We start from the raw sequence: 12,851 nt of genomic DNA on the forward strand, positions 1-12,851 counted from the left end.
AAAGATAAACACAAAAAAAAAATACAAATTTAATGTATTTTATTAAAATGTGTGAAAAATCTAGAATATGTAACATTAAAAAACAGAGGGAGTACTATTTACTCATCTAAGATGAACAACCAAAAACTAATACAATGAATAGAAATAGTTATACTTTAATTTGACAGAATATATGTAACACAACCCACAAAATGAGTAACTAGACCAATTCAATTTTTTATTCAAAGTCAAACATTAAATTAAAAATAATATATTTTTACTTACAGTAATATTTGTATACATATAAATTATAGAACGGCTCAACATATTACAAATAAATATGAAATTTTCAAATAATCTTATAAATATATTAACCAACTATTACAATTAAGTATTTTGCATAACTTATATATATATATATGCATAAAGTTTCAAAGGACTATCATTATTATATTTATTTATGTAATTTTGAATCATCATCCCTTTAGTTTACTTTTACTATTTAATTCTCAAAATAACATATATTAAATTATACGTAATCTTACTAAATTTTGTTTACAAATCTAAGACAAGAATCAAACTACATCAAAATAACAAAATTAATCAAAATTTTAACTTGTAAAACAAAAATATTATGATTGAATCGAAAAAATTAAATGCTATCTATATATCCAAATAATAATCAAACATTTGAGATATTATATATCCAAAATTATACGTCTAATTCATATTGATTACAATATAAATAATAGAATAATTAAAAATAAAATATTAATAAATTATTGTAATGTATAATATTTATATCCGTGCATGACCTAGTATTTTGAGTAAATTCAGTTCATTACTTGAATATGAAGCATTCTTCTTGTCGTGAAGAGTTTTACACGTAACGGCAAGGACTCTCCTTGGTCTCAACTGTTAAAATCAAGTTTTTATTTCGTCCAAAAGATCTGTTTATTTTTCTTTTCAAGTCTTGAAACTACAAAAGAATGACGTTTAAGAAAACACAATATATAATCACAGTTCTTGATTCTTGTCCACATTCTGCATGCTTCTTGGCATCTCTTTACACGAAATGAATCTCACAAGACAACTCATAAGATTAAAGTTTGTATCATCAAGAACATAAAGATCTCTCCTCATTACAATTCATTACAATGAACTTATATTAACTTTTTCTTACAACTTTGTGAATGCAAGCAAAAAAACAAAATACAGTAAAATACTTTGAAAAAATAAGAAACAAACTGTGATTACAATTCGACTTCTTATGATCTCTCTTTTATCACTCTATATATACAAATATCATTGTAGTAAAGCTAAACGCTACAGCTTCAGTTCTCAACACTAATCAAGAACAGAGCTTAGGAAGAGATCTGTTGCTTCCTCTGCTAGTGCTCTTGGTTCTCTTCTTGATAACTTCCATCTGAGTCTGCATTTTCAAACACGCTCTCTCCAACTCCATCACCCTCCACTGAATCCCTTCTATATGCTCTTTCAACTTCTCATTCTCTCCTGAAGTCTCTACCTTCTCCACTCTGAGTACGAGCTGCTTCTGTTCTTGTTGCTGCTCATCATCTAATGTCTCAATCTCCTGAAACTTTGTGTTACGCGACATATGTGCTCTTGATTGGACTGAAAGCTTCTCGTAACTCAAAGCTCTTATCAAGTTGAGTCTTTCACCATTGGTTAATCCTGCATGTGCCTGAACAAGCGAAAGAAGTTTTTGTAAGACTTTCTTTTTACATTTTAAAGTTTAAGATGAATCTTGAAACGTTACCTCAAGATACATGTCAATAGCACGGTAGATATCTTCATGAGACTCTCTTGCTGAGTCAGGAACGAGTGTGAGGAGTGACAGAAACTTTGAAGGCTTCAAGCAAGGATCAGGTGCTACTTCAGCTACGTACTGATCAATCAACCTCGCCACTTTCTTCATCTGTGATGATCCTCTTTTCCCTCCGTCAAGGAAAGCTTTTGCGAATCTAAGAACAAGATTCACATAGTACAAGTGACTAGACTTCGATGGAGATGGAACAAGGAGGTTGTCGAGTGTTGCTTGTTCCAGTTGCTGACCAATCATAACCTCCAGCTTGTTCATAACACTTTTGTTTATGTTTAACCCAAGAGCCAGCCTCAAAACACCGAAAAGACTCTTGTAAGGAACACAGCTTCGGTCCAACACGTAGAGAGTATCAACGGTCGTTTCCAGAATCTCTCTTTTCTCATTTGATGACGCAGAACAGAACTTAACCTTCTGGTAATAGAACAAGAACCTAGTGATGGTAACATTATCGAACTTCCTCAACACCATCAGCTTCAAGAACGTTTTAACCAAGCCAGGACTTAGAACAAGAACCTCATCGAACCACCATGTTATCCTGGAAGAGCTGTTCTTGAAACTCTCTGTGCTTTTACTGTCACAAGAGAACCTAAACAAGCTGCTATCCGGCGAAGGCGAGCAAGCAGCGCTAGAGGGACTCGCTTCAATGGCTAAACACAGTTTCTCCACCAGCGCATCCATCAGCTTCACGGCTAAAGACTCAGCCTCAGAGGATGTTTCAAGTTCTTGGCACTGTTTCAAACTAAGAAGAACCTCTGGCCATGCCCAGTACCGAATCTCCTCCATACACTTCTCAGTTTGTGCCAAGACTTTAGTGACTTCCATGAACTTAGCAGCACAATGCAAGAAGACTACGTTCGAAGGCATCACAGTCCATTCACAGTTGTTGTAGCAGAATCTTGACAAAAGCTCGAAACTCTCAGCTCCACCAGGGAAGTCATTAAAAATCACCTTGAGATTACCACTGGAAGAACAAGTAGACTTCCCAAGCAGTTTCTTCAATGTTCCAGAATACTTGCATATGATTTGCTGAAATCAAAAAGCCATTATGATTGCATTAAGTGAATCTTGAAAGTCCCACATGAAAAAAGGTTTAAACTTTAATGCCATGTTACCGTTTTTGTGAAGGAATAAAGGCAAAACAATGATGAACACTTATTACAAAGACATAAAGGAAATTAAATATCTAACTACACAATGGTCTCTGTGTCACAGCTATAAGTGAGAACAAAAGGGAAGTGAATAGTGTCCAAGCAAATTGCAAAGGAGAGAGCAACTTCTTAACCTCTCCTTATTAAAGAGTTATCTTTCCTATTAATGGGCAAGATTTTGTTTGTTTGCAGAGAAGGTCAAAGGAAAGGTATAGAACAAAACATGCAATAAATGGTGATTGAGACATCTGCTTCTTCACTCTTACAAGACACAATCAGTTACAGGTTCTGAATAAGTTATTGGTTTTAACAAGAAGTGAAAGTAAGCTTTTGTGCCCTCATTTTAAGGTAATTTAGTGCCAGAACAACATTAAATGCTGAATGTGGCGGAGTCACAGACCATACGTGAGACATAATATTATCATATAATCAAAAACAAATCACATAAAATAAAATATATATTTTTTTTACAGTTTTTGATGCAGAAATTAGAACTCAAATGAACTTCATTTCTACAAAATTAACATTCAACGCACGAAAACAAATAGCTATGTAGAAATTTGGAATGGCCCAGATAAGGAAAAATGAAATTAAACATTGAGAAATGGTTAAAGTTTGGATTTTTCAGCCTATATTGTGTGTAGAGTCTGTTATAGAGAGAGTAGGAGTTATTACCTTATTGAGAAAGATAGTTTCTTCTCCGTTGATGTCTACTTCAAGAACAGAGCAAGATTCCATTGCTAAAAAACAGAGAGAGAGAAAGTAAGGTAACACCCAAAAACAAGAACCCACCTAGATAACAAGATTCTCTCTCTCTCTCTCTGTTTCTTGATTTTTGCCCAAAAGGAAAAGAGAAAAAGAGATTGTGGTAAAAGAGAGGGGGGAGATGTGGATTTATGCTGAGAAGAGGAAGAAGACAAAGAGCAAAGAAGCAAAGAAACTTTTGTTGGTTTTCTGATTGTCAGATCTGTAAGTAAAGACTTTCTCTTCTTTTATGTCTGTCAAGTCAATTGGTGAAGCACCACCAACAAACTAGTGGTGGGTTTTGTGTTTTTGTATGTTCATGGGAGAGATGGAAATTTTAGAGAAAGATAAAGGGACCAAGCAACAAAGGCGTGTCCAAACAAACGTCACTCTACTCTTTTCTGTATATTGTGTGTGATATTAATATGCAAAGAAACAAATTATAAGAGAGAGAGAGAGGAGAGATAGACCTATTATCCGTGACATTCTTGCTAAAAAACAATTAATAAGAGGTGATATTTTGTTACAATAATATAAAGTAGTTTTTCATGTAGTAGATATATTGTTACTTTGTTGGTAAGGACTATGACAACGCATTTACCCTTTTGATCAGCTGATCAATCAGTAATTAATCATTTATTTTCCAGGTAATTATGACTAGTATAAGCCAAATGGGTGAAGCTTTCTAGGCCATGTTCCTCTCTTTTTCTCATCATGCTGCTTTGATTACCTCTCTAATTACGATTACTATATTATTTTGGATAATTGCATCTCGTGAACGCTAGACCAATCTTAACTAGTACGAGTCGTTAAAATAAAACGGATTCTGACTTTGTAACCAAGAAGTTACGAACCTTAACCTTGTAAATGTTATTAAATTTTAGGGAATTAGATTAAATCATGTAAATACTATTATTTTTTACTGATACAGCAAAAATATTGTTTCAGTATGACAAAATAGTTTTAAATCTACGGTTTCAACAAGTACAAGAAAAAAGATGTTTTCATGCAAGATTACTATTTTTTAACACTTTTAACGAAAGATAGTCCACTAACAAAGAGATTTGGTCGGCATAGACGCTTTTAACACTTAAGCCTTATCTATAAGATATAAGACTATTCAATGCCTTGAAATAAAGTTCTATATAAATCACGAATCTATTATATATGGAGTATATAAGAAAAGGATACAACTTAATATATGAAATTTTTTCAAAGATACATAATCCGGAATATCTATTTTCTTCTTGATGATTGTAACATGCAACTTTAAACTATGTAAATATCATATATCATACACATAAAAATAATATCAATTGTTGACATACAAAAAATAAATAATACCAATTGTGAAAATACAAATGATATATTAGATGGCATAAAAAGCAGTAGAAATACAATTTAGAAAATAATAAGAAAATATAGTTGTTACCCTTTTTTCAAAAAAAAAAAAAATATAGTTGTTTAATAAAGGGGTCACTGCTATAACAGAAGAGATAAAGTGTGATGTGTTTTTAACAGAAAAGAAAAATAAACAAAAGTGTGACTGTGTGTGGTGAGGTGTTCAACTGCTCATGCACCAAAGCTCCCTAACGTGGTGGACAAAAAAGCCATGGAACGGGGATCACGTGAGCTCACTCTGATGCTTTTACTCCTCACATGATATTATGATAAGGTATTTACAAATAGTAGCGGTTCTGACCCATCCTAGGGCCCAATAGTATTAGCCATCTAACGTATCTAAAATGTTGATTAGTAGAGGACAATCATGACTCATGAGATAGATTGGATGGTCTGTGTTTATCTTTACGAAACTCACAAATTTTACGGTCAAGTTAAACTGGTAGAATCGTTGCATTGACAGCTAAATATCGTTGCGGCTATGTGGCCACATCGGTCCATGGGGTATTTTTGGAGATTTGGACCATATGGGGTCATGTCATTTCATCTCCTACTTTTTGCTTGAAATTGTTTTGGAGGGATTCCAGCTTTTTGTTTCATGTTTATTACTGAAACGTACGGAGGATCATTGCTAACATAATTGCATAAAGTTTAAAACATACTTTCTTACCAACCTATATATAGTACAAATGCGCACAATATTTAACGCTAAGACCATCTCCAATGGCTTACTCTATTTTCTTACTCTAAAATAGAGTAACTCTATAATAGAGTTTGAGTTTGCTCCAATGGTACTCTATTTTAGAGTAGAAAATAGAGTGATGAACAAAAAAAAAACAAGTTACTCTATATTTGGAGTAAACCTATTTTTCACTCTATTATAGAGTGAGAAATAGAGTACCATTGGAGCATTTTTTACCCTAAACTCTATTTTAGAGTGAAAAATAGAGTGGGGTTGGAGATGCTCTAATTAGTAACAAAGGGATTCTATTTGTCTTTTACTTATTTCTTAAAAAAGGTATGATACTTCTTTTTTGAACTGAAGGTCTGATACTTTTTTTTGTTCAACGAAGGTCTGATACTTCTTTATACTTTTCTTGTCAAAGGTTTTGCATTCTCTTTTCCAATATGATAACATTGATTTAGAGAATACATTTGTTTTCAATTGTGAAATGTCAATACGAACGTTTTACAATGGATCGCTTCGACCTTTCTGTGTGTGCTTCCTACAGTCTTCACACTGTTTCCTATCCAAAACACCACCTCGTTTTCTTATACATGAATGATTTCACAAAATTTGTTGTTTATTAAACAAAAGGTTCTGTAAGCCCATACTTTACTCTGGCCTGGGACCCAACATGTTAAATGTTATTAGTTCAGGCCCAGAATCTGCTCTTTCTCTTTATAACAAGTGAATTCGTAGTTGGGTGCATCCGTGCATGAGTGGGTTTGTGCGCAACAAACTCTACAAAATTGTGAAGAATTGAAGAGAACATCCTCCTTATTCCTCAAGTTCGACAAACTTTCCCAAGTTCCCAACTTAACCCCGATAAATACGAACGACTGTAGCCAGAACCAGGCCCGGTCCGTTGGTTTTTGGCGCCTAAAACCCAATCCAACTATAAAAATATTCCACCTAAAAAACGAAGTTGAGTTTCGAACCCCACCCTTTTGGTTAGCAGTGTCGACCACTACACTACAACTAACTTAAAAAATGTTTTTGTTCTAAAAATATATAATATAATTTGGCGTTTAAAACATGGGTTTTATCTGCTTTAGCCCAGGACCGGCCCTGGCTAAAACCAAAAATGGATTTAAGAAACTTTATTATTTTATAATCAGAAGCCAGATTGGAAGTTTACATAACATTCCAAAGTATAACATTTGTTAAAGTAAAAAAAAAAAATTGTTAAAGTCAAGAAAGTTTTACCATGCAAAAAAGTTCAAACATAGCTGATAGTGATCAGATTCAGAAGATGAGTAAGGGCATCCATCCTCTCATTGAAGGTTCTTCAACGTTCAATTAAAGAAATTCCCTCAAGATGATTTGGCAGTGCTCGATGTAGACCACTGTTCAGTAGATAGAGATATATACCATAACAGTGGTTAACAAGAAACAATCATTCCACAAGGTAACCTTCTCTTTTGTTAAGTAGGTTCCCTTTTCGGGATATGTAACTCTATTTTTGGGAATTTATTTATAGATATGGTATATGGATCAATTTCGTTGCTCCTCCTCTTATCACACGAGTAGAGTGATGAAAAGAGAGTTTGGCAGTCACGCTTGTAGACGGACACGTGGAAAGAAGATACGCCCCAATTGCAGCAAACAAACTCCGTATATATCAGAAAATGGTTTTACTACCCAACAAAATATCCTGTCTCATCTGACCGGTGAGATAATCCAACGGTCCAGATTGAATCAGTACAAACCATGAAACTGCCTGGGCTAGAGAGAGAAATAAACAAACAGTCGACAAAAACCTCAGAGAGGTTCGTTCGTATAACAGAATCGTCATCGTTCCTCGTGTCGCCGCCTTCTCTCCCTCCACCCAATCAATAAACTCCACGTGTCAGTATTCCCTTTTCCTGTATAATAATATATCCACCCAAGCACCAGAAGCAACGAACGTTGTCATCTCTCTGAAAATGGAGTCCTGTTATGAGTTCGACTCGCTCTCTGAGTTACCGCCGCTTCCACAAGCGTACGCTCCCATGGAGGAGTATTATCCTTACGACATTGCTCCTCTCGAATCCTTACCTCCCTTTCCTCACTCCGATTTCGCTCCTCACGGCGGCTTGATCACCTTCTCCGACGCGCACCAAGAGTATCTCCAGCTCCAGAAACAACAACAACACTGCGCAGAACCGATGTTCACAGACTCGTCTCTGTCGCTCGTCACTCGCGACTACCTCACCGAGTCGACTCGGTTCGAAAACCTCTTCTCCCATGACGTTCCGTTTCTCTATTTGCCAGATCTCAAATCCGTGGAAGACGCGAGGTCGCCGCCGCCGTGTCTCTCTCTCGCTCCTCCTCCTCTCCCGGTGGCTAGACAGCGTCACGTCCGCTCGCGAGTCAACAACACCTTCTCTATCTCTTCTAAATCTAAAGCTCCGGCGTGTCAGAATGTTCAGGGTACAAGGAAGGTGTCAGACAGAATCAGATCGTTAGAGAAAATCATGCCGTGGGAGAAGAAGATGAGTTTGGGTGCGACTCTCGAGGAAACGCACAAGTACATCACCTTCCTCCACTCTCAGATCGCTTCTCTCCGTTGGATGCCTCTCGATTCCGTCTACCCAACCAAACCCAGAGAAGAAACCACCAGTCTCCTCAACTCTCTGACGAGACAACAGCTTCTCCAGGTGCTTGCCAACTCTCCGGGGTCACGAAACGTGCTCTACAAGCAAGGTGTTTGCGTCTTCTCCTATGAACAGCTTCTCTCCCTCAAGATGATGGCTCGTAACCTCTGAACACAAAAAGTGAAAACAACTTCCTCTGTTTTTGCTAACTTTGTTTTTTTTCTTTTGCTAAATTAATGGAGTTTGATTCTCTCTTCATTTTTCTTTTGCTAAATGATACTACTAGAAAGCTACATTAATGGAGTTTGAACACAAAACGAAAACGATTTCATCATAGAACAAAAGCAATCCAAGACGCTACTATCATCATAAACAAAAGTTTCCAAGAAAATCATTTAACGGACTTCATAGCGAGGATGGCAGACGCAACGAGCTCACACTTGTCCTTGCACGCTTCGAGTTCCTTGAGAAACAAAGCCTCGCCTCTTTCATTCAGCTCCTTGGCCTTCTCTTCTCCGATAAGCTTGGCTCTCTCATAAACATAGTACTCTGGAATCAAACCTTGAGCTACGCTTGTGCTCAGAAAACTCTTCAAATAAGGATAACGGATCCAAAACTCCTCCTCCTCCTCCTCCTCTTCGCTACGTTTCGTCTCTGTTTCTGTTATCGGCAGACGAAATCAGAGAGGATTAGAAAACGAGAGAGAGTGGTAAGAGTACCTTTTGCAGTGGTGATTTCCGACTCCGACGGTTCGTCTTCCATGGATTCGTCATAAGATACTTCGGAGTCGCTGAAGTCTTCATCGGATGATGAATCAGAGTTGTTCGGGAGATCAACAACCGGAACCGCCATTGTTTTGGAGATTTTTGGAGCTTTAAGGAAGTGAGAAAATAGTGAAGCAAGGGGAGAGAGAAATATATATAAGTGTATATAAATTGTGATTTTTTTTTGTTTTAATTTGTTCAGCTGTCGTTGATTGAACCGGTTCTGATTTTGAACAAACCATAATAAAAAATCAATGACCATAGTAAACCGAAACATGAACAAAGTAATGCAACCGAATTCACTCAATAAAACAAGATGTCTTTTTGATGATATTAAAAAATAAAATAAAAAGCCAAAAGCTAAATAGCAACAGTCAAATATTTCTTCCGAATAATCAAAGATAAGAATCCCAATAAACAAAACATAAAATAAGTTGAATTACTGATTTAATGAATGAGCTAAATGGTGTGTGTGTGTTTAGATCTTCATGGAGAGTATGTGATGTTAGAAACAACTTCAAATTCGATCTCCACTTTCAGAGAGCCTTGTTTGTCCAAGTAAGCCTCTTCAAGTTTAGCTAAAGACACAAATTCAGACCATCCCCAACCTGAGGTGTTCTTGTGCCACTGGTTAACTGCAATATACAAAAATGTAATCTCTAATGAATATATATCACATAGCATATAGTCTCATTAACTGGTAACTAAAACAACGTTCTGACTTACGCTTCAATGTCACGTGGTGGGATCCAAACGGGTCGAGAATTCGCATATCGCACTGCGTGTAAATCTCCTCACCTGTCGTCATTGTTTTAGTTTCACTATCGGCTAAATGGAGAAAGAGGGACAACCATGTGGAACATGTACTGTTGTCGCCTTTAGGATACAACTTAAGCACCCTGTACAAAAAAAACATTACACATTGTTAAAGCATATAGCAATGTGTTAAATAAAAAAACTTCTGATCATTAATTACTCACCAATTCCTTCCTTCTATTAAGAACTTGCTTGATACGTAGCAATGTTCTTTCAACTTAGAGAATTTGTTGAGCGTCCAAGAGAACTTTTTATTGGTGGGTTTCTGAGTAAATGAGACAACTTCCCAATTGGTAAGTGGAACCATCACATCAACACCAAACTCACATTGATCTCCATCGTAGACATAACCGTTTTTAGGATCATTGAATGTATCAAGGGGAAGTACTTGCGGAAACCCATGCACCAATCTTAATGCATTGAACTGCTTTCCTTCAACATCTGGATATGTTACATAAATATCATCAATCAACATACAAACTTTTGTATTTATATACAAAGAGATAGAATGGGGGTATGGAGGTAAGAACCTTGAATAGTAAAGTATTTATTTTCTTTCTTGTTGAAGATGAAGAAGGTGAGATACGCCAAAACATTGGACGAGAGGCTTTTGCTATCTAATTCAACATACATTGAAATAAACCCTGTCCCGTTGTCTTTCTCGTTTCCGTTCGGATATATAACCAATCTCCTGATATCACAACAAGTATGAAAATTTTAGTTCACTTTTCTAAGAATATATTTGTATTATATTATCAAATTACAAGACTAAATTAAATTACCAGTTGTATTTGCCGGAAGAGAAGGTACGGGACTTGTATCCGTCAGTACCAGAGAAGAGAGTTTTGAGTTGAGAGAGGCTTTGGATCTTCATGGAATAGGTAGAAGGAGGACGAACTCCAAACTTGGTAATGGTAGAATCTGAAACAACGCATGTCTTTTCTGTTTTCAACATTCTGTTGCAGCTTATGAGAGAGATATGGAGAGAAAGAGAGTCAATTAATTGTATCGAGAAGGCAAAGTGATCAATCCTTGTTCGTTTTATATTAAGTGAAAAAATGGATCACATCACAACTAGGAAAAGGAGTTCCTATTTTGACTAGAATATCACATCACAACTAGAAAAAGGAGTTCCTATTTTGACTAAAAACTCGCGTCTTTGTTTGATTTCCTAGTGGCAAACAATACGCTTATTAAAATCCTTTATAATTATTTTTCTTGTGCTTGATCCTATGTTTTTTTTTATATATCAAACTTTTTTTTCCTCGTTTATATCAAACTTAGAGTATGAATGGTGAGCAGGAAATGGTGAGGAATAATGCATTCTCTAACGTTCCTAAAAAATATCACCATTCATAAAGAATAATTTTTCTTTTTCATTCTCTAACAAATTAATTCTTTGTGAAATATGGGATGGAACAACCATTCGTTTTCATTTTTGCAATCAATTCTATTCCTCTACGTTCTTTTCCTATTCATTCCTCTTGTTTCCAGAATGAACATCAATCCGACATTTACTCACATTTAAAGATTTGAGATGATCTGGAAAATAAAACTAAAATCTAACAACCAGTAAAAAATAATTCTCGATTTTTTAGCATTTTTACCATAATAAATCTACAGTTTTGGTATTCGCCCTAGAAACAAAGAATATGGTGAAAGTATAGAAACATTTTCTTAGCCTCTGAAATTCGTTTAGTTTCATCAAAATTGTGCCAAACATCAAGCGTCACTGTAATCACTTTTGGACTATCTGTTCCAAAATCTTACACTGTTGAGTGTTGGAGTATACACTACATTGCCAAGATGAGAACTTCAAGTTTTGAATGGAGTGGAGATAGACGCAGATGTTGATTACGAGCACATATGAATACCTCCATTTTTGTTTTCCTAAATCCAACCAGATCAACTATATTGTGAAAACTATGCCAAACCATCTATTATACATATATTTCTTAAGCTTTAGATGAGTGTAAATTGTTGGCCATTTTTTTGTTAAATAGTCGTATCACCACCATTGTATGCATCATGCCAAACTGAATATTCCCACTCTGCATATCGAACAATTAATGTCTAATGGGTATCTGTTAATTCGTTTGAAAATTTTGTTGTTACGTGATTTTTAACTTCATGATCTTCTCCTTTCCGCTTCTTCTTTCCACATCAGGACTTTACAATCGAACGATTGTATCTAACCAAATGTAGATTGGAAGTTTCATATATCTGACAGTTTAACATTTGTTATACTCATGACACGGGAATCTTTACATTCTAAAAAACCTTACCATCAAAATAAGTTCATATATAGCAAATAGTAATCAGATCAGAAGATGACCAACGTTAGACTCTAACAAATTTAATGAAGTGTTCATGACTTTTAATGAAGTTTATGTTAATCCTTTTCATTTCATACTAGCTGGTCCTCCCGTGCTTATACACGGATATAAACATTTACAAAATAATTAACTTATACTAATGGATAAATATTTTTTCGTTTATTTGTAAGTTATAAGTCATTTTGTAATTTTATGTATGATAAATAAATAGAAATGTATTAAGTATCATTATGTTTTCATCTTAATTAGATATATGCTTTCAAGTATAATATTTTGCATTAGTTGTCTTTGGTATATTGAGTTTTATCTATTCTTTTAAATTGAACAATGATTTTTTTTTGTTGTTTTTGTTTTAACTAGGTTAAAATTAGATTATTGTTTTCCTAAATTCAGTTAGTTCTGTTTAACCTATTATATATTTTTTAATATTTTGTAAAACAATTTGATAACATTGTTTGGGAAAATGTAGTAAACAAAAATATTGAATCTGTGTTGTATTAATAAACATAACTTGTAA

The 12,851-nt window shown here is 35.1% G+C and overlaps 5 protein-coding genes across 6 annotated transcripts; 1 reads left to right on the plus strand and 4 right to left on the minus strand.

Annotated features, from left to right (window-relative positions):
* Positions 1–1,101: 1,101 nt before the first annotated feature.
* Positions 1,102–4,052, minus strand: LOC103869121 (BTB/POZ domain-containing protein At3g22104). Of its 2 annotated transcripts, none has more exons than XM_009147183.3 (3): positions 3,649–4,052; positions 1,760–2,851; positions 1,102–1,684 (listed from the first exon to the last, which is right to left on the minus strand). In XM_009147183.3, the coding sequence occupies exons 1-3, from the start codon at positions 3,709–3,711 to the stop codon at positions 1,331–1,333; spliced, it is 1,509 nt and encodes a 502-aa protein (XP_009145431.1). In that variant the 5' UTR covers positions 3,712–4,052; the 3' UTR covers positions 1,102–1,330. The 2 variants fall into 2 exon arrangements, with proteins under 2 accessions (XP_009145431.1, XP_009145433.1); XM_009147185.3 differs by lacking the exon at positions 3,649–4,052 and adding an exon at positions 2,938–3,109.
* Positions 4,053–4,909: 857 nt separating this feature from the next.
* Positions 4,910–8,676, plus strand: LOC103869122 (transcription factor bHLH117). Its single transcript, XM_033291674.1, has one exon. It carries the CDS (start codon positions 7,768–7,770, stop codon positions 8,587–8,589), a length of 822 nt encoding a protein of 273 aa, XP_033147565.1. The 5' UTR covers positions 4,910–7,767; the 3' UTR covers positions 8,590–8,676.
* Positions 8,677–8,698: 22 nt separating this feature from the next.
* Positions 8,699–10,084, minus strand: LOC103869123. Its single transcript, XM_009147187.3, has 2 exons — positions 9,138–10,084; positions 8,699–9,078 (listed from the first exon to the last, which is right to left on the minus strand). The coding sequence occupies exons 1-2, from the start codon at positions 9,457–9,459 to the stop codon at positions 8,810–8,812; spliced, it is 591 nt and encodes a 196-aa protein (XP_009145435.2). The 5' UTR covers positions 9,460–10,084; the 3' UTR covers positions 8,699–8,809.
* LOC117134080 lies at positions 9,202–10,150 on the minus strand. The gene is made up of 2 exons (XM_033291675.1): positions 9,909–10,150; positions 9,202–9,817 (listed from the first exon to the last, which is right to left on the minus strand). The coding sequence occupies exons 1-2, from the start codon at positions 10,096–10,098 to the stop codon at positions 9,669–9,671; spliced, it is 339 nt and encodes a 112-aa protein (XP_033147566.1). The 5' UTR covers positions 10,099–10,150; the 3' UTR covers positions 9,202–9,668.
* An 8-nt stretch (positions 10,151–10,158) lies between these two features.
* On the minus strand, positions 10,159–10,953 carry LOC103869124 (ubiquitin carboxyl-terminal hydrolase 12). The gene is made up of 3 exons (XM_033292678.1): positions 10,781–10,953; positions 10,529–10,689; positions 10,159–10,439 (listed from the first exon to the last, which is right to left on the minus strand). Exons 1-3 carry the CDS (start codon positions 10,951–10,953, stop codon positions 10,159–10,161), a joined length of 615 nt encoding a protein of 204 aa, XP_033148569.1.
* Positions 10,954–12,851: the final 1,898 nt, after the last annotated feature.

The sequence above is a fragment of the Brassica rapa genome, chromosome A05 (assembly GCF_000309985.2).
Source record: "Brassica rapa cultivar Chiifu-401-42 chromosome A05, CAAS_Brap_v3.01, whole genome shotgun sequence".
In the NCBI taxonomy this organism is placed as follows: Eukaryota; Viridiplantae; Streptophyta; class Magnoliopsida; order Brassicales; family Brassicaceae; genus Brassica; species Brassica rapa.

Coding starts and splice junctions, on each gene's coding strand:
- LOC103869123 (XM_009147187.3), bottom strand. CDS start 9,459: ATGTTTCGGTTTACTATGGTCATTGATTTTTTATTATGGTTTGTTCAA. Junction 9,079..9,137: donor GGAAATCACCACTGCAAAAG/GTACTCTTACCA, acceptor TGCCGATAACAG/AAACAGAGACGAAACGTAGC.
- LOC103869122 (XM_033291674.1), top strand. CDS start 7,768: ATGGAGTCCTGTTATGAGTTCGACTCGCTCTCTGAGTTACCGCCGCTT.
- LOC103869121 (XM_009147183.3), bottom strand. CDS start 3,711: ATGGAATCTTGCTCTGTTCTTGAAGTAGACATCAACGGAGAAGAAACT. Junction 2,852..3,648: donor AAACTATCTTTCTCAATAAG/GTAATAACTCCT, acceptor TTTTGATTTCAG/CAAATCATATGCAAGTATTC. Junction 1,685..1,759: donor CTATTGACATGTATCTTGAG/GTAACGTTTCAA, acceptor TCGCTTGTTCAG/GCACATGCAGGATTAACCAA.
- LOC117134080 (XM_033291675.1), bottom strand. CDS start 10,098: ATGTTTTTTTTGTACAGGGTGCTTAAGTTGTATCCTAAAGGCGACAAC. Junction 9,818..9,908: donor CCACCACGTGACATTGAAGC/GTAAGTCAGAAC, acceptor TGTATATTGCAG/TTAACCAGTGGCACAAGAAC.
- LOC103869124 (XM_033292678.1), bottom strand. CDS start 10,953: ATGTTGAAAACAGAAAAGACATGCGTTGTTTCAGATTCTACCATTACC. Junction 10,690..10,780: donor TCTTCCGGCAAATACAACTG/GTAATTTAATTT, acceptor TTGTGATATCAG/GAGATTGGTTATATATCCGA. Junction 10,440..10,528: donor TAAATACTTTACTATTCAAG/GTTCTTACCTCC, acceptor TAACATATCCAG/ATGTTGAAGGAAAGCAGTTC.